Below are 23,611 nucleotides of genomic sequence, written 5' to 3'. Positions count from 1 at the left end.
TACGCTCCTTCTCACCCTCCTTTCCACTCTTTTCACCAGCCTAACATGGCCGTCATGTAACTGTACTCTCAGAAGAAAGGGTGGAGCAGTTATACCTTTTACGGGGTAATATTTGTCGCATATGTTGTGCCTAAAAGGTTGCAAAGTTTTACCTGCTACCTCACTCTCTGCCACGAATGATAGGGTTACCACCTCTGATTCGGTGAGCGAGGGGGACGTACGCCTTTTCGTAGCAATTTGGATATATGTTTACCACCCTTTTACTCCATTTATCAGGCGCTATGTTGATGTAGGGGTAACATCTCATTACGGCCGAAAGTCTCATTACGGCCGAAAATCCTTTAATCCCTAAGTGTCTCATTACGGCCGAAGTCTCAATACGGCCGAAGGTAGTCTCATTGCGGCCGAAGATGTTTCATCACGGCCAAAAAGAAAAAAGAAGCGTGCACCATATTAGCAATCGCTGTGTTGTATGCTTCCCAAAGTGTCTCCGAGGCGGGTGTGCCCTCACGGCTTGTGTCACGCACAATGGTTCATGCACACAATACTGCGACAGTGTTTCATGCATCCCTCGTGAAAAATGTTTTTATTCCCATACTGTGTCATGGTTAAATCTCATATGGCCCGAGTGTGCATAAGGCCCAAGTGACCAGAACGCCCAAATGTCGAAAAGAAATTTGGTCTTTTGAGCATTTGGGTCAAATCAGCAGGGCAGGATAAGGTGTCCAGAAGGCCCTAATGCCCAGAAGGCCCAAATGGTCATATGGCCCGAAAACCAGGAAGGCATCAGATTGACCTGTGAGGTCATGGAACCGCAAACAACAGAAGCGTATTTCCCCATTCAACTATAGGCCAGCCCCAACCTTCCCTCACCTGAAAGAAAGGCTTCTGTTGCCTCAGGGTCCCAAAACTTTCACTGATAAAAGTACCGTATTTTTCTGTGTATAAGCGCCGTTATACATTTTAAAAAAATTCTCTGAAGAAGTCCTGCGCGTCATCATCCTGCGCAGGACTTCTTCAGATAACTTTTTTTTATATAAAACGGCGCTTATACACAGAAAAGTACGGTACTTTTATCAGTGCGAGTTATATGCAACAAATATTCTTCTGTAAAATCGCCTTTCAGGTGTGACAGCGCAGGAATTCCACACTTTTCCGAGAAGCCCTACACTGTTAAAACAGAACTTCACCACAAAGCACGCTCCTAGCCAACCATCATTCCGAATGGTATCATTCTGTGTCATGATTTGTTCAAAACAGGGGGGAGGCGCCCATCTGAGACAAGATAATCTGTCATAATCATTTTCAACAAATCAATGCACAGAATGATATCATTCGGAATGATGGCTGGCTAGGAGCGTGCTTTGTGGTGAAGTTCTGTTTTAACAGAGTACGGCTTGGTATTTTGCTCGGGGCTGAGATTTATTATGTTAATCAAGTTGCGCCCATTTTGGACAATTGCACTCGGTGAATCCTCGGAATATGCTCCTTCTGCAGCGCGCATCTGACGTGAACACAAACAATGCGCTTCTTCCGCCGTGTGAAATGTATAGTCTCCAAAGGGTTCAGTTACAGAATCAATTCCAAGGTGTTCGCCCATTTGATGGAACCAATTTGGTCGAACGGCCCCGAAAAAATGGCCCCGGAAAATTTGGTGACGGAACAAACGATCTCGGAAAAAATGGTTCCCGAGGGGTTAGAGCGGAAAAAACGGTCCCATGCGTAGGCGTGGCTTGCTACGTTCAAACCCCTCCCGAAATCGTACATTCGGTAGCTCGTTTGGGATAGGGAAACGAGGAGTAAACCCTCCTCTCCTATGCAAATTTCCTCCTGAACCCCTCCAGAAATATTTTTTCTTGCTACGCTACTGCCGTGCCCGGCTTGGTTACCTTCGCTGAAAAAGCGGTACTCATTGTGCGTCATAGCAGTATTCCAGAGAAGGTTGAAAAGCTTTTAATGTGGCAAACGGGTAAGTTATTCAATAAAAATATTAGGCACAGAGCCTACCAAATGTACTGAACGAAATATTGAACGCTGTAAGGATTCATATTTATTTGTATTTAGTTTTTGCCACATCTATATCTTATTTGCTTGAAAGATTGTTTCCTCATTTCAGCACATTGATTACGTATTATTTTTAGTTCAGTTACCTTTTTCTCCTCTGTCGCATTCATTTAATATTGTGCATAGGAGCAAAGAAAATATCTAGGACACTCCTAATCTTCCCTCCTGGTTTTCGGGCCATATGACTATTTTGGCCTTCTGGGCATTTCGGCCTTCTGGACACCTTACTTTGCCCTGCTCATTTGACCCGAATGTTCAAAAAGCCCAAAATTTGTTTCGGGTCTTATGAACATTTGGGAGTTCTGATCACTTGAGCCTCATGCACACTCGGGCCATATGAGATGATACCCTGTGTCATACGATATTTGTATCTGTTATGCCATTTTCTCTCGGTATTCGAGCAACATCCTACTCATTGGTTCTGTGAGCAAACTGTATGTGTGTGTTCTGAAAAGGTTACTCCACAGGGGCATGTACCAGGAGCCACATGACCTATGACCAAGATCTTATCCCCTACTAGCTGCCTTCTACAATTTACGTCCACCTGAAATTAAAAAAAAAAGTACATAAGGTGCATACAAAACAACATATGCTCTTGTTTGATGATGCCTATAAGTCATATGTTGTCAACCAGACTTCTTTTTTTTTTTCATATATTCAAGACACGTTCAAGAACATGAGAGAACTGATGTTCTGAGGCTGGAACAACATAGAAAGGACAAATACATACAAAGCCTCAAAGCTGGCCAACCTTTTCAGTGACCTCCATCTTTCATATTCAATAAATTATGGACAACAATGACAATTACGTCATAATGATGCAGTTGCATAGCCAGAAAAAAACATTTCAGGAGGTGTTTTATGAGGCCCTTACATGAGGTGGAGGAGTCCCACTCGTTCATTTTTTTGGGCCACTACATTAGTGGTTATGCCGCTGCACTGATGTCACATAAGCATGTGTCATCCTGGACTCAGAATTCGGAATTACTCATCTAAATTATGTAAATTCAGAATCAGTATTCAGAAGTTACGTGCAGGTTTCATGCTGAAACGTGTGTGCGCAAAACACTTCCGCTGTGGTGGGCGTCGTCGTTGGTTTAATCATACACGCAAGACAATTACGGGCACATGGAACGTGGAGCAGTGGCAGCAACCTGAAAACGATACATTTTCTCGTTACATATGAGTAATCAAAAACAGACCGCTATACGTTCCCACATCTTTGGTTTTGTCGTTTGTAGGAAGCGCTAGTAGGGGCACAGCACTTGGTTGGTCACATGTAAGCCACAATGCGAGAGGTGCCGATATCCCGATTACGCGGTAAAGAGAAGTCTAGAACCATGCACACTTCCCCATGCACATACATCAGCATCGCCAGACAACATACCCATATGTATCCATATAGAGTATAATGTGAAATTATGTGTAGGAATGAAAACAGATGCCAACATACCTGTAATCCAGTGTCTCATTAGTTTACTTCGGTTTTCTGGTAGCTGCCATGGAGTGCAACACACCAGTTGCGTTTCGCCATTCACATTTCGCAAGCGCCATGCAATCCCACGTGACTTCCTTTTGATCAGTGAAAATCACACTCGTCATAGACATACATGTTCATCTCAGCGCTAATCACGTTTTGCATGCTATAGAAGGAGAGGGGATCAATACGCTTCATTTCGTGTTTTGATATCTTGTTGTTTGATTACTCTCACTTCAAATGGTGTCTGGCAACGTTGAGTGGTGGTAACTCGTTTCTTGCGCGAGCGAGCAGTTGCGTGCGGTCTTTGTCGTTCGAGCAGCGCCTGTTGTTCCGGCGGAAATTTAGTTGAATGAATCGTCACAGTCCCAACGTATATCGCGCAGTGTTCACCAAGGCCAAGTCAACCAAGCATTCTGGTGAGTTATGCTTTCGTAGACTGTCTGGCTTAGCAGTGTGCTATCCACACATAGTTGCATTCTCATACAAGTAATTTGACTGAATCAAAATAGCCGAAGTACCTGTAATAGGTGTGGCTCGGTTTGTGTTAGTAGATTTGCGCCGTTTGTAGTTCGTTGCGCGTTTAGGAACAACAAATTTATTCGAAGTTAAGACTACGGATACGGATAGTGCATCACCGTACAGCAGCATTTATCATTGTGAGCTATATTTCATTTGTTAAAATTTGTCGTCATATTTGTTCTAAAATAAAAGCACAAGTCGGCGTACTTGAATTGATCTCCTTGAATTGCTTACGGCGAACATCTGCAAATGTTGTGCTTATGTGCATTCGCGCACCATACTAGGCGCAAAAACATATCTGATTAGAATAAATATTTCAAGAAGTCATTTAAATACATTGTTATTTATAGCTATTTTTTCATTCCAGTCATGTGGCAACTCGAAGGATTTGCCGGATTTGCCGGAAGGACAGTGCCGCCTCATGCGTCGAAGATTAGCTTTAACTTGCGGAAACGAACAAAAACACAAATCTATTGGGTTACTCTATCGCGACTGCCCTTATCTTGGGCTGCATTTTCTGTTTTCTTTTAATCTTTTTCCAGGACGCAAGAGGCGATAGTGTGCTCTTTCATCCTCTCGTATTGGGGGCGAAGCAAAGACGCGTCTCTAGAGATGCGCAATGAATAAAATAAAGGAAAAAAATGGCGTTCGTTCACGAATTTTTTGCGGACGATCTATCGAACGGATTTTTGTTCTGAAAACGGCTTTCGTATCTGGTGACCGAAGAGATATGTTCTCATTGGAGCAACTTCGTAGCTTTTATAATTAAAAAGTTAATTATTGAAAGTTAATTAAGGCATTGCCTTAGGAGTCCCCTAGGGAGTGCCCTTCAGCATATGCTCTATTGCAATTGATTTCATCTCTGGAAAAAGCCATTGATATATTTTTTAAAAATCTGTTCACACTTAGCGTGGACACCCTGTATATATATATATATATATAATTATATATATATATATATATAAAGAGGGGGGAAAAGCCATTAAAAAATAGGTAAATGATGCTAGACGTGTTTGAAATTCAAACTTACAGTTTAGATGGCTTCTATGGCTGCACGTAGAGAAACAGATACTTATTGAACGATGCGACAGCACCAGAGGACACGTGTTTCGCCGTGTTTGCGGCTCGTCGGCCCTGGGTAGCTGCGCATCGTTCGGGACTGGCAAACCAGGGGTCACTCAGCGAGCGATATACACCTGGGAGGGTGACCGAGCACTCCTCAATGCCACAGTGCAAGCCAGTGAATTATAAAGAGGGGGGAAAAGCCATTAAAAAATAGGTAAATGATGCTAGACGTGTTTGAAATTCAAACTTACAGTTTAGATGGCTTCTATGGCTGCACGTAGAGAAACAGATACTTATTGAACGATGCGACAGCACCAGAGGACACGTGTTTCGCCGTGTTTGCGGCTCGTCGGCCCTGGGTAGCTGCGCATCGTTCGGGACTGGCAAACCAGGGGTCACTCAGCGAGCGATATACACCTGGGAGGGTGACCGAGCACTCCTCAATGCCACAGTGCAAGCCAGTGAATTATAAAGAGGGGGGAAAAGCCATTAAAAAATAAGTAAATGATGCTAGACGTGTTTGAAATTCAAACTTACAGTTTAGATGGCTTCTATGGCTGCACGTAGAGAAACAGATACTTATTGAACGATGCGACAGCACCAGAGGACACGTGTTTCGCCGTGTTTGCGGCTCGTCGGCCCTGGGTAGCTGCGCATCGTTCGGGACTGGCAAACCAGGGGTCACTCAGCGAGCGATATACACCTGGGAGGGTGACCGAGCACTCCTCAATGCCACAGTGCAAGCCAGTGAATTATAAAGAGGGGGGAAAAGCCATTAAAAAATAGGTAAATGATGCTAGACGTGTTTGAAATTCAAACTTACAGTTTAGATGGCTTCTATGGCTGCACGTAGAGAAACAGATACTTATTGAACGATGCGACAGCACCAGAGGACACGTGTTTCGCCGTGTTTGCGGCTCGTCGGCCCTGGGTAGCTGCGCATCGTTCGGGACTGGCAAACCAGGGGTCACTCAGCGAGCGATATACACCTGGGAGGGTGACCGAGCACTCCTCAATGCCACAGTGCAAGCCAGTGAATTATAAAGAGGGGGGAAAAGCCATTAAAAAATAGGTAAATGATGCTAGACGTGTTTGAAATTCAAACTTACAGTTTAGATGGCTTCTATGGCTGCACGTAGAGAAACAGATACTTATTGAACGATGCGACAGCACCAGAGGACACGTGTTTCGCCGTGTTTGCGGCTCGTCGGCCCTGGGTAGCTGCGCATCGTTCGGGACTGGCAAACCAGGGGTCACTCAGCGAGCGATATACACCTGGGAGGGTGACCGAGCACTCCTCAATGCCACAGTGCAAGCCAGTGAATTATAAAGAGGGGGGAAAAGCCATTAAAAAATAGGTAAATGATGCTAGACGTGTTTGAAATTCAAACTTACAGTTTAGATGGCTTCTATGGCTGCACGTAGAGAAACAGATACTTATTGAACGATGCGACAGCACCAGAGGACACGTGTTTCGCCGTGTTTGCGGCTCGTCGGCCCTGGGTAGCTGCGCATCGTTCGGGACTGGCAAACCAGGGGTCACTCAGCGAGCGATATACACCTGGGAGGGTGACCGAGCACTCCTCAATGCCACAGTGCAAGCCAGTGAATTATAAAGAGGGGGGAAAAGCCATTAAAAAATAGGTAAATGATGCTAGACGTGTTTGAAATTCAAACTTACAGTTTAGATGGCTTCTATGGCTGCACGTACAGAAACAGATACTTATTGAACGATGCGACAGCACCAGAGGACACGTGTTTCGCCGTGTTTGCGGCTCGTCGGCCCTGGGTAGCTGCGCATCGTTCGGGACTGGCAAACCAGGGGTCACTCAGCGAGCGATATACACCTGGGAGGGTGACCGAGCACTCCTCAATGCCACAGTGCAAGCCAGTGAATTATAAAGAGGGGGGAAAAGCCATTAAAAAATAGGTAAATGATGCTAGACGTGTTTGAAATTCAAACTTACAGTTTAGATGGCTTCTATGGCTGCACGTAGAGAAACAGATACTTATTGAACGATGCGACAGCACCAGAGGACACGTGTTTCGCCGTGTTTGCGGCTCGTCGGCCCTGGGTAGCTGCGCATCGTTCGGGACTGGCAAACCAGGGGTCACTCAGCGAGCGATATACACCTGGGAGGGTGACCGAGCACTCCTCAATGCCACAGTGCAAGCCAGTGAATTATAAAGAGGGGGGAAAAGCCATTAAAAAACTGTACTTTAAACTGTACTTTAACTGCCACTTACTGCCACTTACTTTACTTAAACTGTACTTTAACTGCCATTAAAAAACTGTAAGTTTGAATTTCAAACACGTCTAGCATCATTTACCTATTTTTTAATGGCTTTTCCCCCCTCTTTATAATTCACTGGCTTGCACTGTGGCATTGAGGAGTGCTCGGTCACCCTCCCAGGTGTATATCGCTCGCTGAGTGACCCCTGGTTTGCCAGTCCCGAACGATGCGCAGCTACCCAGGGCCGACGAGCCGCAAACACGGCGAAACACGTGTCCTCTGGTGCTGTCGCATCGTTCAATAAGTATCTGTTTCTCTACGTGCAGCCATAGAAGCCATCTAAACTGTAAGTTTGAATTTCAAACACGTCTAGCATCATTTACCTATTTTTTAATGGCTTTTCCCCCCTCTTTATAATTCACTGGCTTGCACTGTGGCATTGAGGAGTGCTCGGTCACCCTCCCAGGTGTATATCGCTCGCTGAGTGACCCCTGGTTTGCCAGTCCCGAACGATGCGCAGCTACCCAGGGCCGACGAGCCGCAAACACGGCGAAACACGTGTCCTCTGGTGCTGTCGCATCGTTCAATAAGTATATATATATATATATATATATATAAGGGCCCTAAGGGCACACTGCATGGCTTATACCATGCTGAATGTATATCCATACCTGGCTGCAACATTGCATATCAATGAAGGTTACAATACAGATGTTGACTTTTGGCCGTTATGAGACATCTTCGGCCGTAATGAGACTGCCTTCGGCCGTATTGAGACTTCGGCCGTAATGAGACACTTTGGGATTAAAGGATTATTGGCCGTATTGAGACTTTACACTCTTTTTTTCTTAGAGTGTGGCGGGCCTACGACATATTCGATGCTTTGGATGACTCAAGTTCGTGGAGTTCAGACAGCTCAAGCAGTATAGCAATAGCAATAGTTACACCTCGCTTTACGCTGAGGCATTCGACAGAATTTTTCATCCATGGGCGAAGCGTCCGAGGATAGAGAACTTCGTCGTGCTACTCGGACGAAGAGGAGTGAATGTGGTTTGGGGTTATGAATCTCGGTAGGGATGATACTGATCATATGCATTGTCAAGAATACTGACTCCGCTGCTTTGCACGAATTCTTGTTGTAGGCCTCTCAGTTAGGAATACAAATACATTAGCCGCGCGCGTTAAATATTAACTCGCATATTTTTCTTCATTTATATATCGATTAAAATGAATCGACTTATCGAATTTACGTAGAGTTCCTTCTGATGTACTAAAATTTAGAAGTTGTCAGATCGAAGCATAGCAATGTGATGTCACCCATTTCAAAGAAACAGGGCGATTGGCTTTGTTTTCTGAATTGCTGTCGTGAGAACCTTCCGATGAGCTCAAACCCCCTATTGATAGTACTCACCGTCTTTAACGTAGACGTCTTTAACCGAGACGACCACCTTCATGCAACAAGTCTACGAACAAATGGGACTTGTGATCTAAAACGACGTCACCCATCCGACCACTCGCAACGGCACCTAAATATATTTCGTGATGACCGGACCAAACGTTGTCTCGCGCGGCTCAGCACGTCAACATCATCAGCAATCATTTTTCAGAACATAAAGCCATCATGGTGACTGTGTACATAGGTTAGTGCCGGTTTGAGCTACGATTGTTTCGATTTGATAACTTCACTTATCGTGTTGCTTCCGTAGAGTTCCTTCTGATGTACTAAAACTTCGTATAGCTCATCTATAAACTTGTCAAATCGAAGCATAGCAATGAAACATAGCATAGAAACAGGGTGATTGGCTTAACATGTTTTCGCAACTGTTATCGTGAATACGCGTATAAATACGTGAAGAGACATATGAATCAATATACGTGAATACACATATCGTGAATACACGATGATAGTTCAGCGCACGCGCAAAACAGAGGGCTCCGCGCAGTGCGCAGAGCCACTGCATTGTCCCTTACGTACAAAAAAGCGATTGCGTACGGTGCTAAAACTCACAAAACTACACTAAACAGCGTACACTATACTTAAACTCACTAATAGTGAGTTTTAGTATATTGTACGCTGTCGCCTTTGCGCACGTGAGGGATAGCCTGGGGGTCCTAAGCAAGGCGGAGAGCTCTGTGTATGTATTGTGCGAGGGCAGAACCACCGTCGCTATACCTTACGTACGCAATGGCGACAGCGCACGATACACTTACGCTATCGCCTTTACGTACGTAAGGGATATTGTCTGTAGTTCTGCGCTCGCGCAGTACATACACAGAGCTCCGTGCATTGCGCAGTACCACCACGCCATCCCATACATACGAAATAGGCGCAGCGTACGATATACGAACACTCACTGATGTGCTGATGGTGAATGCGTGGTACGTTGAAGAGAGGGTGGTTCGCATGGTCTAATTGGTAGCATGTCTGGCTTACAATCAGGGTTCGAATCCCACAGCTGGTGCCTTTTCTTCAGCTGCCATCCTTTAATTGATTTATGCTATGCGAGTAGCCGTCGCTCCCTCTGACTAGTACACTCTCTGCTTTCCTCCTCTCTGGCTCGGATAGAGAAGGGTGTTTTGTGCCACAGACACGACGATCTCCTGAACTAACTGCCGCCACGCCGGTTCAGGCCACGAATGGAGCCACGAAACACAAAAGTAAAGTGAAAAGTAACTCATATCATCGCACAGCAGCAACAGCCATTACCCGAATCGAATAGCAGACGATCATTTTCGTTTCCTTTTCTGTTTCCGGTAATGGAGGACCGTGGTATGCGTATCCGTTATCGTTACTATCTCCAATTTCAGTGATATACCGTTTCTGTTTCGGTCACCATTGCCCGCTGACTTGTACATCAGTTACATACGTCCTCCCGCTTCCAGTGTTGCCAGTGCGGAGGAGCGATGTTTGAACCCGGTTTCAATTTCCCATTTTTGGCCGACACTGGCACCACCTAGCAGGGCGGACGTGTGAGCAGCACTGGCACAGTTTTTCGACACAGACCTTACACCGGCGCACTACACTGGCCTGCACTCGAACGACCAGCTGAATTTGCCATAAGCTAAAAAAAAATATGGTCGATCCATTGGTGTATCCGACGGAAATGCGTTAGCATTAAACCTTGAAAACCCTTTCGGAACTCCCTTCACAACGCTACACAGCGTTTCACACTACCCTACACAACGCTAACGCAAGACAGCATCCGCAGGTAAACGAGCCTTTCGGGCTTGCTCCTATACAGCTTGGAGGCGCCGTCTCGCAGCCTCAGCCTTCTTTTGTCGCCGATCCTCTGCACAGCTTTCATAGTCCATGGCCAGCCCACGCAGACACATCTGAAACTGTCGACCACCACAGCTGCACCAGGAGAATGAACGTGTAGTATATTTCTATTGTTGGGAAAAACTCACGTGACCTCTGACGACGGGCCAATCGTTGGGCCTCGGTAGAGTAGCTTTTTGCTTTGTTTTATTTTGTCTCCCTGGGTGACCTGTGACGTTGGCGATGCTTTCCCTTTCTCATCTGTGGTTCTTAGTGGTTGTGGATTTTCGTTCGCACCGAGTGAAATAAATAAAACGCGGAATCGTTGGCTGTTTCTGTTACACAAGGTGCTTTATTTTTCGGGATAGATATTGCCAAATCACACACATGTAGTCTGCTGTATCTGCGCCAAACACGAACTTGACATGAACATTGTTTCTGAAGTTCGAGTAATATGCCGAAGCAACAACATTCACTGTTAGCTGATGTCTCACGTGGAAGATTTCAGAGTAGGTCAGTAGATTAACTGCACAGGCACACACATTCACAGATCCAACATGACAGAAAACATGTCCATATCCCTTTGCTGCTTGTGTAGTGTCACTTGTGAAGGCTGACCCGTCACAAAGGAACCTGTGCAGCTGCTATGCCGAAAGATCATGTTCCAACCACTCAGAGTGGTTTATCCATTCTACTGCATGCATACAGATGCTTTTCTGGAGCAGATATGAGTTGAGCAGTATCTAGTTGATACCTGAGCAAGAAGGCCAGAACAGGGATCAGAAAAGTGAGAACTAAAGTTCTACCGGCCGAAATGTTGCGTATGTGCCACAGGTGTGGTGCTACACTATGCTAAGCGGCAGAATGGAATTGGAGCGGGTGGGAAAACACAGTATTGATCCTTCTTGAATCGTTGTCGCACCAAGCAAGCGAAGCAGACCTGCCTTCCACTTATCTATCACTGAATTTACTTGCAGAAGTATCCAAGAGGTTTCGGTATAGACGGGCACTAAAAACCATCCAAAGCGGTACCGGCAAAGATGCTTTGCATGCGTCCCTGCTGCACTCACCATGTTTTGAAACTTGACGGCGAGCTGCTCCGCCATCGCCGACACGGCGGAGCCGGTTACGCGAGCCACGAAAAGTTTATAATTTCAAACCGGAGCGCTCGCATACCGGGGGAGCGGCCGCAGGAGCCAACGGGCTGCTCTCGGTAGAGAACTCGCGCTTCGACGTAAAAATTTGGACGTTTCATGACGTTTGATGACGCGAAAAGCTCGCACCGCCTCACTTTAGTCCGCAAAGGAACTCGCGAGTTTCATCCCCTTGGCTGCACCTGCCACTGGCGCCACGCCAGCGCCGCGTCGGGATATCAACGTGCCTTCCCTCCTTCCCCTCTTAGTCACTCTCTCCACTTTCGTGGCTATAGACACAGACACAACACGCCGCGATTCTTGCCTAGCGAGGATTCTAATGCTAACGCATAAAAAAAAAAAACAATTTCCAGATGATGAATGGGGAGTTTCATCGCTAGGGGCGCTACTGGTAGTGGTGGCCATTGCTGGTGGTGATGTGGTGAACGAAATAATGAGCCCCTTCACAATAGGCTGTGCTATAAGTTAAGCTATGCACGGCTACCATTACTATTACACAACTATACGCGGCAATAATAATCATCATCACAATAATAATGTTAATAATAATTGAAATTGTAGTTCTCCATTGTCGAACAGAACCAACAAATACTGTTGCTTAGGCTGGGAGGTTTCTGAGAGCCTGAACAACAGTCACAACACGGCGCAGACACGACGGGTCTAGACGTCCACAAGTGTGCTACACCTGCAGTGTTCAAAAGCCTGCTCGAAATATCTGCGGCCCTCCGTCTGATGTCTTCGCTTCGATTAACCAGGAATATAGATGTCTGTACTCATGAAGGTTATGTTTTCCCGCAGGCTTGCAAGTCCAAAATGAACTTCGGCTTCCGTGGAGGCTGGGTTGTGTTCAACGTAGAGTGCAGCGACGTGGGAAAAATTTGTAGCGATCCGCTTTATACGGACGGCTTCGCCTTCGTTCACACGGTGAAAGAAGCCATGCGCACGGACTTCAACTCGTGCTCTATTACTCCCAGCTGACTGCAAATGGTCCTCCGATGCTTGTGCAAATTTACGAATGAATTGTTTGGTGTCTCGTCGATATATGTGAAGAATGTTATTAATCTGGGAGACGAAATGCCACTGCGTACTCCAGCTGTCTACAATACTACTATATGCGTAAAGCAACGACATAACAATGACACATTAGTCTGTCTTTGGCAACGTCAGCGCGCAGAGGTCATGGCCAAATGGCCGCCTCACTCACTGCAGGTAAAGGGGTAATGGAGGGGTAAAAAACGCAAACAATAAGCGCGCAGGGTTATTGTACGCCTAGAAATACTACTACTGATGATGTATCGCAAAACATCAACTCACTGGCAAGGTTCCATGGAGTAAAGTCCTGTTTATGCTACCACATGACGCCGACGACTTCGACGATTTCGGCGACAGCCCAGCGCACGCGACGACGTTTGAGAACGCAAGGATGTGGCGTGGACCAGCGTGGTGAGCACGCTTTCCGCCGGAGTAGAATATTTGGTCGCCCAATCACCATAGGTTAGTCTCTATAGGATGACACCGCTCGCTGGCGCCTGCTATAGTCTGCAGTGCGTCCGTCCTGTTTCGTCCTTTTTTTAGTGATTTTAGCACTAGTTATAGCGATTTTACCATGAGTGACCAAAGGTGAGGCCCAAATTGGTACTGCCTGCTATACCACAATACGGAGGTTGTAAGTAGTAGTAGCAGTAAGTAGTAAGCTTCAGCTGTAACTGGGCAGTAGCTACGTTTTTCAGTAACTAGTTATGTACTCTCAGAATCTTAAGCGTTTCGCAATAATTTTAGAAAGTGCTCACTTTTAGTACCCTTTGCCGTAAAGTTATTCGTGGCTACAGGACTCCCCGTAGCCCTGATGGTATAGAGATTTGAAATGGGCTGAGCTATCACCCTCGCGTCCACTGTGTTCGGAGAATCGAGAATAGTTATAGTTATAGAATAGAGAATAGTGTTAGAGAGTAGAGTCAGTAGTTAGTTACATTAGTAACTTAGTTAGTTCGTTCTTCGCCTGAAATGTAACTCTCAGTACCTAAAAAAACTAGTTACTGGGGAAAGTTACTGGGGGCAGGTGCAGCGCGCGTGAGCAGTTGTGTTAGACCTTGAGTTGCCTGCGGTGGAGTGCAACACTCTTATACCCAGAACTCACTGTCACAGACAATCTGGATCGGTCGGCAATTCCGGTCGGCGCAATCCTGCTGGGCACGCCGTACCGTCCGCACTTCACCTTTCCCTTCCCTTTTTTCTTACTTTGCATTAAACATATTTCCCCCCCCCCCCCACTTCACGTTCATGATCTTCGTTTTCATTTACAGGCGTCTGGTGGACGCTTTGCACAATACTCCCAGAAATTTCAAATTGAAAGAAAACACGGGTCCAGGATGTCTACTTGAAATAAATTCACATTAATACAAATGCGATTTCATCTGTTTCGGTGTTTGTCGATGTTGGTTTCTTCGTGCGGGCCGCTGTCATCGCCGCCATCTTGCCAACCCGGAACCGGCAGTGCGAGTATGGTGGCTAGATGAATATTGTCTGGTGCATGGAGGTAAGAAACTAAGGAGAGGGCTATAAGATCGGACGGCCGTGGGACCCCTCTAGCGGTCGCTCCTGGGAATACCACGCCCATCTAGTTGCCCGGTCACGTGATCCCCACATGTTTCGGCGTTTTGCTCGGAGGATTGGAAGTTTAGAAAACCTCATCTTCAGCAAACGTCTTACCTTCAAGGAGTCCATTCGCACAATACTTTGAAGGTTATGGGTTGTGTCAACATTTGCCGCGTGATAAATCACGGCAAAAGTTGAGCAAAACAGAAGAGAAGCCAGGCAATGTCACGATGACGTACGTACGTCTTCTAGCGATTTGTGATCCACTGCTTCCACACTGAGATGATCTATCTTGTGTTCCAACGGGTGTGATAACTTAGATGTTATGAAAGCGGAAACAAAGTTATTCGGCCGCAGCTCGTCTCTGTATTCAGGTAAGATACGCCGCGGACATGGAGGACGCCATGTTTATGACTTCTTGCCGTGACGTTTATGGGTCACGTATGTGGGCAACTAACCACAATGCCATGCGCGGGTCACAGCACGCTCGCTTGCATTGGGAGAGGCGCTTAGGGCATCTCCTTAGTTTCTTACCTCCATGGTCTGGTGTGAGGGGCGCCGCAGCCGAGGCGGCCCGTTCGCGGAAGACGCCGTCAGGTGGCGCGCCAACACGGATGTATGCGAAGATTCTCCCGAACGCTCCCGAACGCTCCGGTGGCGCCGCGGTAACGCGTGCGCTTGGAGACTGGGAAGTCCGCGGTTCGAATCCGCGAGCCGGCTGTGCCGTCTGGGGTTTTTCCTGGGTTTCCCTCAGATGTGTAATAGGCATATGCCGGCACAGTTCCCCTGAAGTCGTCCCATGGACGCAGCTATCCTCCCCCCAAGCGGATTCCGCTCGGTCTTCCACTTCACCCTTTCCTCTCCTCCTCTCCACCACGTTTCCCTTCCCGAGAAACATGCCGCCTAATCAGGCGGTCCTCTCGGTTCCTCCCTCCTCCTCCTCGCTCCCGAAGCGCGTCTGCTGAATGGGCCGTTTTCGCTCGTGTGGCCGAGAAGTTTTGTGGAGGAATGGAACGGTGAGGGGTAAATATCATTGGAAAACAAAACGGTAATGGTCATAGCTTAAAACACATTGAAGATCGCTTATCGAATTACGTAAAGGATCAGGTACTCAGCTTTGTATGTCCCATGCGTAGCTCGGACGTGATACTAGCTGGTGGCAACCTCCCTTTTCAACTTTTGTATCTCTTCCTTTTATCAGGTTATTTTTCTTTGTTCATTCTTACGTTTAGTTTTTTTTTTTTTTTTTAATGTCACGCAACGAGACCAGTTAACCTTTCGTTTTGTTCCTCGATGTTCCTTCACTTTATACAGTGAAGACACACTCATCTCCAACTTTCAACCTGGTAATGCCAAAACCAGATTTATTATCCACAGCAATAGAACCAACCTGTTTCGTCCCCTCATCATGATATATGTGTACATACATATGCACATGAAAACAAAGAACGTCTGTACACGAGTCTGAATGCTCACGTAAGTGTATTCACTGGAGATGCGCCTCCTTTGAAAGTTTCTGCTTTTTGCTCGGCTCCGCCCGGGAACGGTTAATGCCCTTTACGAGGAAGTACATTCTCGTCACAGCATAGAATTTTACAATGCTCATTGTGAGATATTCACTATGGGTTTGACAGCCAACATTCTCAAGGCTTCCCCTAGCACATGCCATGACTTCTAGTAGGCTATCTACATGCACTTTATGGCATGAAAACAACCTTGTGAAGACATCTTCAAGTTTGGAGACAAGCCTGAAGAGTGTTTCTGAACAGTGGAGTAGGCCACCCCTGTTGAATTCTTTCATGTAAGACGACGGATGGTCTGCGCTCTGTGCAGCACTTGGCGTGGTGCAGCTTGAGGTGCACTCCTCGCAGTTGAGCGGCAAAACACATTTCCTTGCAGTGTAGCCCGCAACGTATAGTACACAAGGCGAGAGTCACTGCTTTAGATATGAGTGTTGTGGTCTTGAGACAGGACCTCTTCAGCCTTTTCAAGTTGGCCACACTCGATGTAGTTGTCAACCAAACTTGTTAGCGAAGGTCTGGCGTCTTGGCACTCTAAGAGAGCAGTTAATACACCTTGACTGACATTAGCTCCCGCTGGTGACCGTGCTAAATTGTAAAAACTAAGGCAGTTTACAGTAATTAAAAACTGTGATGGAGTTGGATGGTCATTTGGGCCAGAAAACTGCATAACTACACCAAACAACCTTTCCAACGGGTCCTGACTAATTCGGCCCGTCATTAAGTATCCAAATCCAAGAGTCGCGAGGTTGAGCAGTCCCAGTGCTGTGGAGATGGTCACACGAAGCCCTTCTGCAGTACCCTGGCTTAGAAATCCTCCGTCTTTTGTACTGGAGGAACCTGTCTAGGAATCTGGACTGGAATGTATTGTGCCTGTAATTAAAAAAATAAATATGAACAAATTTCAACTGTAAAATACTGCTAGTATATGCACGTGAAGACGTACCTCAGCGCATCCTTTGCACAACGTGATGTCATTATATCAATCAGTGTTTTCACCCAGTTCAGGAGTTTTTCTGTGGCCTGGGGATCCCCATACTGCTTCTCTATTGTGGGTCTGTACAGGATAATTCCCCTCAGTACTTCGTCAGAGGACAAGTGAAAGGCAAGGCTCACTCTCATCTTTTCAAAAGCATTCGGAAACAGTGTCTTATATGTAAGTTTTGGCATGGCCTTTAAGGTGACATTATCATTGTCACATTTCCAGGCTGCCACAACGTGCTCCTTGAACGCCCGACGAAAAAATTTTTGCATGTAGAAAACTATGTACAACAAAACCAAAAGGCTGTTTCACATTCCAATGTGTACAACAAAATAGTCACTACATCTAAAGAATGCAATCAAAGACACAATATGAAAGTGTAACTTATATTACTTACTCTGCCGTCTGGGGTCACAAATCCTTTTTGCAGGAACATGTTCCGCAAGTTCTTTATTAAATGAGGGAAATCTGATGCAAAGTACAGGTGGCGTGAAGGATCAATGGAATGGTGCCTGCTGCAGACAGTACCATTTGACTTTCCCTGCAAGAGTCAAAAACGGGTTAAAAGCCTGTACTCATTGCAAAAGGAAAAAAAATTAACACACACAGAGTGTGTTAATTATGTGTGTTAACACACCTGAATTCCAAATTGCTTCCACATGGCCCTATTCCATGCAGCGCCGTCACAACAGATACAGTCAACACGTAAGCCAGCTTGTTCACCAAGAGCTACTGCATCAAGTATGATCCGAGACAGCAGTGGTGCTTTGACATTCCCGTGAGATGCAAATACCCCTTAAAAAGGATGAAACAAACTTTGTTAATATTACTACTGAGTGCATTTTGGCAATATACACTTGGTAGCACCATCATTAATTATTTAAAACCTCACCCTTATATTCTACATTGCTCACCTACGATCTGACTCCGGTTCCCTGCACACGGCTGGAAAAGAAGAACAAGGCCGTGCTCGTAAAGCATTTCATCTACAAATATGGTGCCATGAACTTCGAAGACCTTCATTGTGGCAGTTTTCTCTTTGAGCGCTTTGAACATATTTGGGTTAAAGCCAAACCCACTTCGGTAGTTGCGAAGATATTTCTGCAGTGTAGTTCTCTCGGGAACAATGAATATCTGGTGTTTGCAAATGTGTTCGTAAAGAGCAGGACTTTTCATACTGCAATGGAAAAATCGTCAATCGAAAACTGGGCCCAACAGCAAATAATATCCCAGTGCTTTCCATGTCAGCAAGAACGTACCGTAAGATGATGCACTCCAACACCCATTCTTGTTCGTAGTGAATGCCTCTGGTTGAAGAGCGCTTTGCAGCCTCAAAGCAAGCCCTGACTGCCAGCTGCTGTTTTTGGGACTTGAGTGACTTAATCTGGAAGGTAAATTGTTGAAAAACTCAGCATGTTGGGGTACTCTGTGAAGTATTGCCTTGGCATCGAATTATGTAGCACATACAGAAAATTGGTTACAACAACTCACCTTTTCCTCAAGCACTTCAGTCTCAATCTGTGCTGTCCTTTGATGCATTTCTCGTACTTTGCTCTGGAGGGAATGGATTTTTGTGTCCCGTCGCTTCACCTGCTTCTTCAGGGCCCTGAGCGTCAACGGTATCTTTTTGCTGTGTTGCTTTTGAGCTTTACATTTCCTCGTTAGTAGCAGCTCCCTTGTGTATTTGCACTGCAAGCAAGCGGTCCCTGTAACAGCATGAAATGATGAGATCATTGAAACATGTTTCAGTTGGAACCCCACAGCGTCCACCAAGCTTTGATGTTAGTCACCAATGTGCACTTCGTGCTAATCACGTCTCCATTTCGGATTCGCACTGAGGGAATGTGTTCGATCAACAGGGGCATAAAACCTTCTGTTTTTCCACATCCACTGCACAGGTCCAAGAAAGCGCCATGCTGCAGTGTTTCTACCAGGTCGTCCGTGCTGTGCAGCCTCTCCTTTCTCAATAAGCTGCCCCTGAAGTACAGTTCATACGCAACACTCCCATCCTGCATGTCTGGATGATCAACCAGCAGCAATTTCATTGTGATGAGCTCGTTTCTTGTGCTTGCAAGGGCTGTATCGGAAAAGGCAGTGCTCTCCCCAAAATCGTGCTTTATCCACATGGGAGGTGGAGCTACAGAACTAACAGCAATGCGGCGAGGTGCAGTTTCAACCAGTTCGTCCAGGTCATCTCCAATTGCTGAATGGAACTCCGACGGCGCCTGCGTCCTTACGTCGTCGTTTTGTTTCGAATGGTGGATTACTATTTGTCAGATTTATCTCTTTTCTCTTCTTTGGAACCTTCAAGTTACAGTACTTCGGAAGATCAGGGAAGATAGTGGGAACTGTGTCATGTGCAAGCTTTTGTCGTTCACGCTTCATGCGAACAATTTCACTATTTATGACTGGGGCGTCAGCATAGTACCTTTCAATGAACTGTTCTTCGAAGTGACGTTCGCAGACAGTTGAATTGGGTTGCAGCTGCTTGTCTGCTCTCTGGAGAGTTCTCTCCCATTTCTTGAATAACTCAGGATCCTCTGGCACACCTGGTGGCCGTCTTCTGCAACGGTCCCACTCCGTCGTGTAGGAGTCTGTGGCCGCTCCTCACACCAGACATTATTCATCTAGCCACCATAGTGCGAGTAGCGAGAAGACGAAGAAGTGAAAGGAAGCCGCCACTGCGCCTGCGCCAACCCTCCTCGAAGTGTGTAATCATGTTCGCGAACGGGGGACACGTGTCTGCGTTGTTCATCTCTGTCGCCGACACTCGCTTTGTCCGCACCTGAGAACGACAACAATCGCTGCCTAATCACGATTGCACGCGATGTGGATCCTGTATCAGTGCGTTTTGAGTATAAGCTCGTTTATGTCCAAAAATAGACCTCTCCCTGTTTGTAAGCAAACTACGTCATAGTGTTCGACAGCGCTACAAATTTGGTAGAGTGGAGCTACGCTCGAAGCTAGATGTGAACAAGGTCGCGCCCGAAAGCCACGGTCTTGAGGGGATTACGATATGGTCCCTAAAGGGACGCGACCCTCGGTCCTGCTTTTCTTTCAATGGGAGGCAGCGAACAAGTGCCCGTTCGTGGAACCCAGCCCTCTCCTTCCGATTTGTTTCGATTTCGGTCTGTCTGCGCACGTGATGATGACGTTTGTCTGGTAGAGGTCTATTCGACCGCTTTGCATCTTACTCCCTGTGGGCGCACAATGGCTCAGCTTCATTTCAATGGCAGCGGTTCTTATTTCCTGAATAAAATACTGTCATTGATTGAATATCACGTTTTATGGCAACAAATGCCATGAAGGACCGGAGAAAGCAAGAAAATATGTGGACGTGAGTGAAAAGCGAGTTAGGAGTAACTTTGAACTTGACTTACTTTAGTAAAGTTACCTGAAAAAGGGACGAGCCCCTCTGAAAGTTACCACTGTGCGAAAGTACCGAGTTAAGTTACAAGTTACCAAAAAAAGAACTTGGTTACAGTAACGAGTTACTTGTAACGTGGCCCTCGGCTTTAGGTTACCCGTGGCGACACCTCGCTACCTCCTCGCTACTAAAGTGTACTAGAATATAGGGGTAGTGTGCTCACAGGCGCCGGCTCCTAAAGCTACTCATGTCGCGTGGAGAGGAGGAAAGCTAGTGGCGCTGCGTACGCCGCATTTACGGGAAACGGAGCCGCCGCTGTATGCTGCCCGTTCTGTCAAAACCATGGTCAAAACAAAGTATAAATATTTTTGCGGAGCGGCAGAACAGTGCCCTAAAATGTTTATTATGCAGTTCAATGGGCCGTTTTGTTGTGTTTGGTCTCTATAATTACCTCTACGAGTGATGCACCAACGAAAATTCTACAGTGAATGGAAAGAATATCGGAAAGTGAAACTGTGCGGCGAGTGCGGGTTCCGCTCGCGACATACAGCTAGTATTCGCGAGCATGATCACGAGCGTATCCAGTGACTGTGATCCCACCCTCCATTGTTGTTCAATTCATATTTTAATTGACCTAGAGAGCATTGGCCTTTTGTCTGCCACATCTCGGAAACATCGTGAATCCCCGCAGAGGCGCGTATCCAAGATTTTGTCTGAGGGCGGCCACACAAGTGCCATGCGCATCATCCTAGTTTATATATATCACATGCAATGATGTCCCTGCGAAATAGTGCGCTGTGCAAAATAGATGCTCAAACCTGGCAGCAACGTACTGAATCTTTTATTGGACTTCACATACGACTTAGTTTCAAGTGCTTTGTCCTTTCTCGTTTGCTCAACTTGACATATTTCACACCTTTCACAAAGAAATGTAGCCTCACGACAACATAAAAATTGATTACGTCTTCAGATAGTCTATCTGCATGGTCGTGACACCCTACATGCTTGTGTAATCTTGCCCTTACTACCAGCAGCACGTCAATAACACTTTCCGAATGTAGTTCGTTGCAACTAAAGCACTCAGTGAAGAGATCTTCAAGCCTGTGCACGAAGTCGTAAAGCTGAGAGTATGGGTACAGAAGGCCTCCTTTGTCACAGTACCTTGTGTGTCTTGCCAGCTCAAGGCTGTCACCAGGGTTCTGCATTGTGAGGGCAGACGTACAAACTACATAATTCGCCTTCAGGACACACTTTCGTGCGACGTACCCAGCAATGTAGTAGTATATGGGGCGACGATTACTCTTGACGATCTGTTGGTCGTGGTCATGATGTGGAGCACGCAGCTCTTCTGGAAGTCCATCGCTTCCACCTTTCATCAGAAGTGTCTTCGAGCTCGGTTTAGCCGTATCCATCTCATCTATGTCTAACAGAGATGAAAGTGTGCTTGACTCACAGTTTCCCTGTGAGATGCACTTAACCAGCCCGTCGAAAGAAAGGCAGTTCACAAGTATCAGAAACTGGGTTGGTGTGGGATGGTGACTGCTTCCTGAGGACTCTCTTATGATTCCAAATAAGTTTTGGAGGGGGTCTTGGCTGAGCTTTGAGGTGATTAGGTACTTAAACTTCACTTTTTCTGTCAGGTATGTCAACAACTCTAAAGTACTGAGAATTGTAACACGAAGACCAGTTGCTGTGGAGTCACTTAAGAACCCTCCAGTGCACTGGCTGTGATTTTCCCACTCATTCAAAAAGTCAAGGAATTCTTTAAGCACTCTGTGCTTTGGCGAGTTGGGCTTGAGAGCGTCCTTCAGAAATCGTGATGTCATATAGCTGGGATGAGCTCTTGAATTCTTCTGAAAGATGAAAAATAAAAACGGATGAATAGGACATCACAGCTAGAAAGGTGAAAACCACACAATCCGTATGAGAGACCCTCTCTTTAGGATTTAAGTCTTACTTGAAGAAGATTTGCGTTCCCAGAATGCTTCCCCATGTCATCTCTAGTTCTGGCTTGTAGAGGTTGAGTGCCTGGAGAACTTTTGGACCGAACAGCTGGAAAGCATAGCTGACCCTCATTTTCTCAAAATTATTGGGCTGCAAATGGCTGCTTGTAATACCAGGCATGGCCTTACGAGTCACACTGCAAGAGTCGATCTTGAAAGCTTCCTTCACATCTGTGACAGTAATCTGTAAAGTGGATATTGTATTTTGTAACATAGCACAATCCACCTACCTCTGGTCCACCTTTTGTGCAGATGTGAACCTATTGGTAAAACAGGACCATCTGGTGTGTTGAATCCCGTCTTGAGTAGGCAGTTCCGGAGTGTCGGATTCGAGACCACTTAGCAGAGGGGACCACTGGATAAATTCCATTGGTTCCACTTCAAGTGGCACCACCGTGAAACTGGTTCCACTTTTAACTGTATGGTCCCAACCAGTGAATGGTTCCACATTCCAAGTGGTTCCTGTCCAATAATCCACTTCGAAGTGGTCCCATTCCAGATTTTTGCCTGGGTAGGCTTCCACTGTAGTCTTGATCATATGTGGCGCATGTGGGTGGCCGAGATGCAGTCTCCAAAGTTGCGATGTCTGCACTGAATGGTGTAGAAAATTCTGACAGCCCCGATACTGCGACTGGTTCCGAGATGATGCTAGTTTCGTTTCCAGTAGACACAATACTGTCATCGAACCCATCGGTGTCCTTTCCATTCAATAAATATATATCCCCCCCCCCCCCATCGGTGTCATCACGCACTTTCTTCTTCGGTGGCGCTCCAACCTCGCAAGGTGTCTTCCTCTTCCTCGGCGCTCTTGCACGCGGCGTTTTTTTCGACAGGTAGGCCGGCAGGTCCGGCAAGAGCGTTGGGATAGCGTTCGCCGCCAGTGCAGGTTTCCCGCGGGGAATTCGAACTTCTTCCCCGGATACAACGTGGACATAGTGCCGGAGCACGAAATGCGGTTCGAAGTGCCTCTCTCACACAACACATCTGTCGTCGAGTCTTTTGCGTCTTTTGTCCGACCAACGGAGGTTCCTTTCCCACTGCTCTCTCAATATGCTATCTTTTGGAACACTGAAAAGAGCTACCTTCGGGCCGTTCTTGTTATGCACGTACCCCGTTCTGCAGCCAGGGAACGCGGAATGAAAACAGCACTAACGAAGACTTCAAACTACGTTGTTGACGTCGTCCGGCACGCGTTCATCCCATTGCGCCTTCACGAAAACTCTACCGTTAAAACCAGATCCCCCAAGGTCGCCATTTTCCCATGTATTTGTTCCTATCCCGATGCGTGCAATGCCGGAGGCCGCCCTTAGATACCCCATTGTTACCAGACGTTGGCTTGCGTTGGATTGTAGCGCGCTAAAGATCCAGT

General features: G+C 46.4%; 2 protein-coding genes across 3 annotated transcripts in view; one reads left to right on the top strand and one right to left on the bottom strand.

Annotated features, from left to right (window-relative positions):
- The window catches only part of LOC135388255 (uncharacterized), a 50,810-nt gene extending 37,996 nt beyond the window's left edge, over positions 1 to 12,814 (top strand). Inside the window, exon 10 of the mRNA XM_064617681.1 lies at positions 12,574 to 12,814. Within this exon, the coding sequence (XP_064473751.1) occupies positions 12,574 to 12,753 (180 nt within the window). The 3' untranslated portion in view covers positions 12,754 to 12,814. The remainder of the gene's footprint in view (positions 1 to 12,573) is intronic.
- An 8,306-nt stretch (positions 12,815 to 21,120) lies between these two features.
- Positions 21,121 to 23,017, bottom strand: LOC135389994 (uncharacterized). 2 transcript variants are annotated; one of them, XM_064620023.1, is made up of 3 exons: positions 22,473 to 23,017; positions 22,197 to 22,379; positions 21,121 to 22,092 (listed from the first exon to the last, which is right to left on the bottom strand). In XM_064620023.1, exons 1-3 carry the CDS (start codon positions 22,946 to 22,948, stop codon positions 22,062 to 22,064), a joined length of 690 nt encoding a protein of 229 aa, XP_064476093.1. In that variant the 5' UTR covers positions 22,949 to 23,017; the 3' UTR covers positions 21,121 to 22,061. The 2 variants fall into 2 exon arrangements, with proteins under 2 accessions (XP_064476093.1, XP_064476092.1); XM_064620022.1 differs by having other exon boundaries at positions 22,197 to 22,426; positions 22,484 to 23,017.
- Positions 23,018 to 23,611: the final 594 nt, after the last annotated feature.

This window comes from Ornithodoros turicata, chromosome 3 (genome assembly GCF_037126465.1).
Source record: "Ornithodoros turicata isolate Travis chromosome 3, ASM3712646v1, whole genome shotgun sequence".
In the NCBI taxonomy this organism is placed as follows: Eukaryota; Metazoa; Arthropoda; class Arachnida; order Ixodida; family Argasidae; genus Ornithodoros; species Ornithodoros turicata.
The sequence above is the reverse complement of the archived record's forward strand: the minus strand, read 5'-3'. Positions and strand labels throughout refer to the sequence as shown.

Excerpts from the sequence above, each read along its gene's own strand:
- LOC135389994 (XM_064620022.1), bottom strand. The coding sequence starts at position 22,948 with ATGGAAAGGACACCGATGGGTTCGATGACAGTATTGTGTCTACTGGAA. Across the intron at positions 22,427-22,483 it reads GGTTCACATCTGCACAAAAG|ATTACTGTCACAGATGTGAA; the intron begins GTGGACCAGAGG and ends TCCACTTTACAG. Across the intron at positions 22,093-22,196 it reads GGAACGCAAATCTTCTTCAA|AAGAATTCAAGAGCTCATCC; the intron begins GTAAGACTTAAA and ends TTCATCTTTCAG.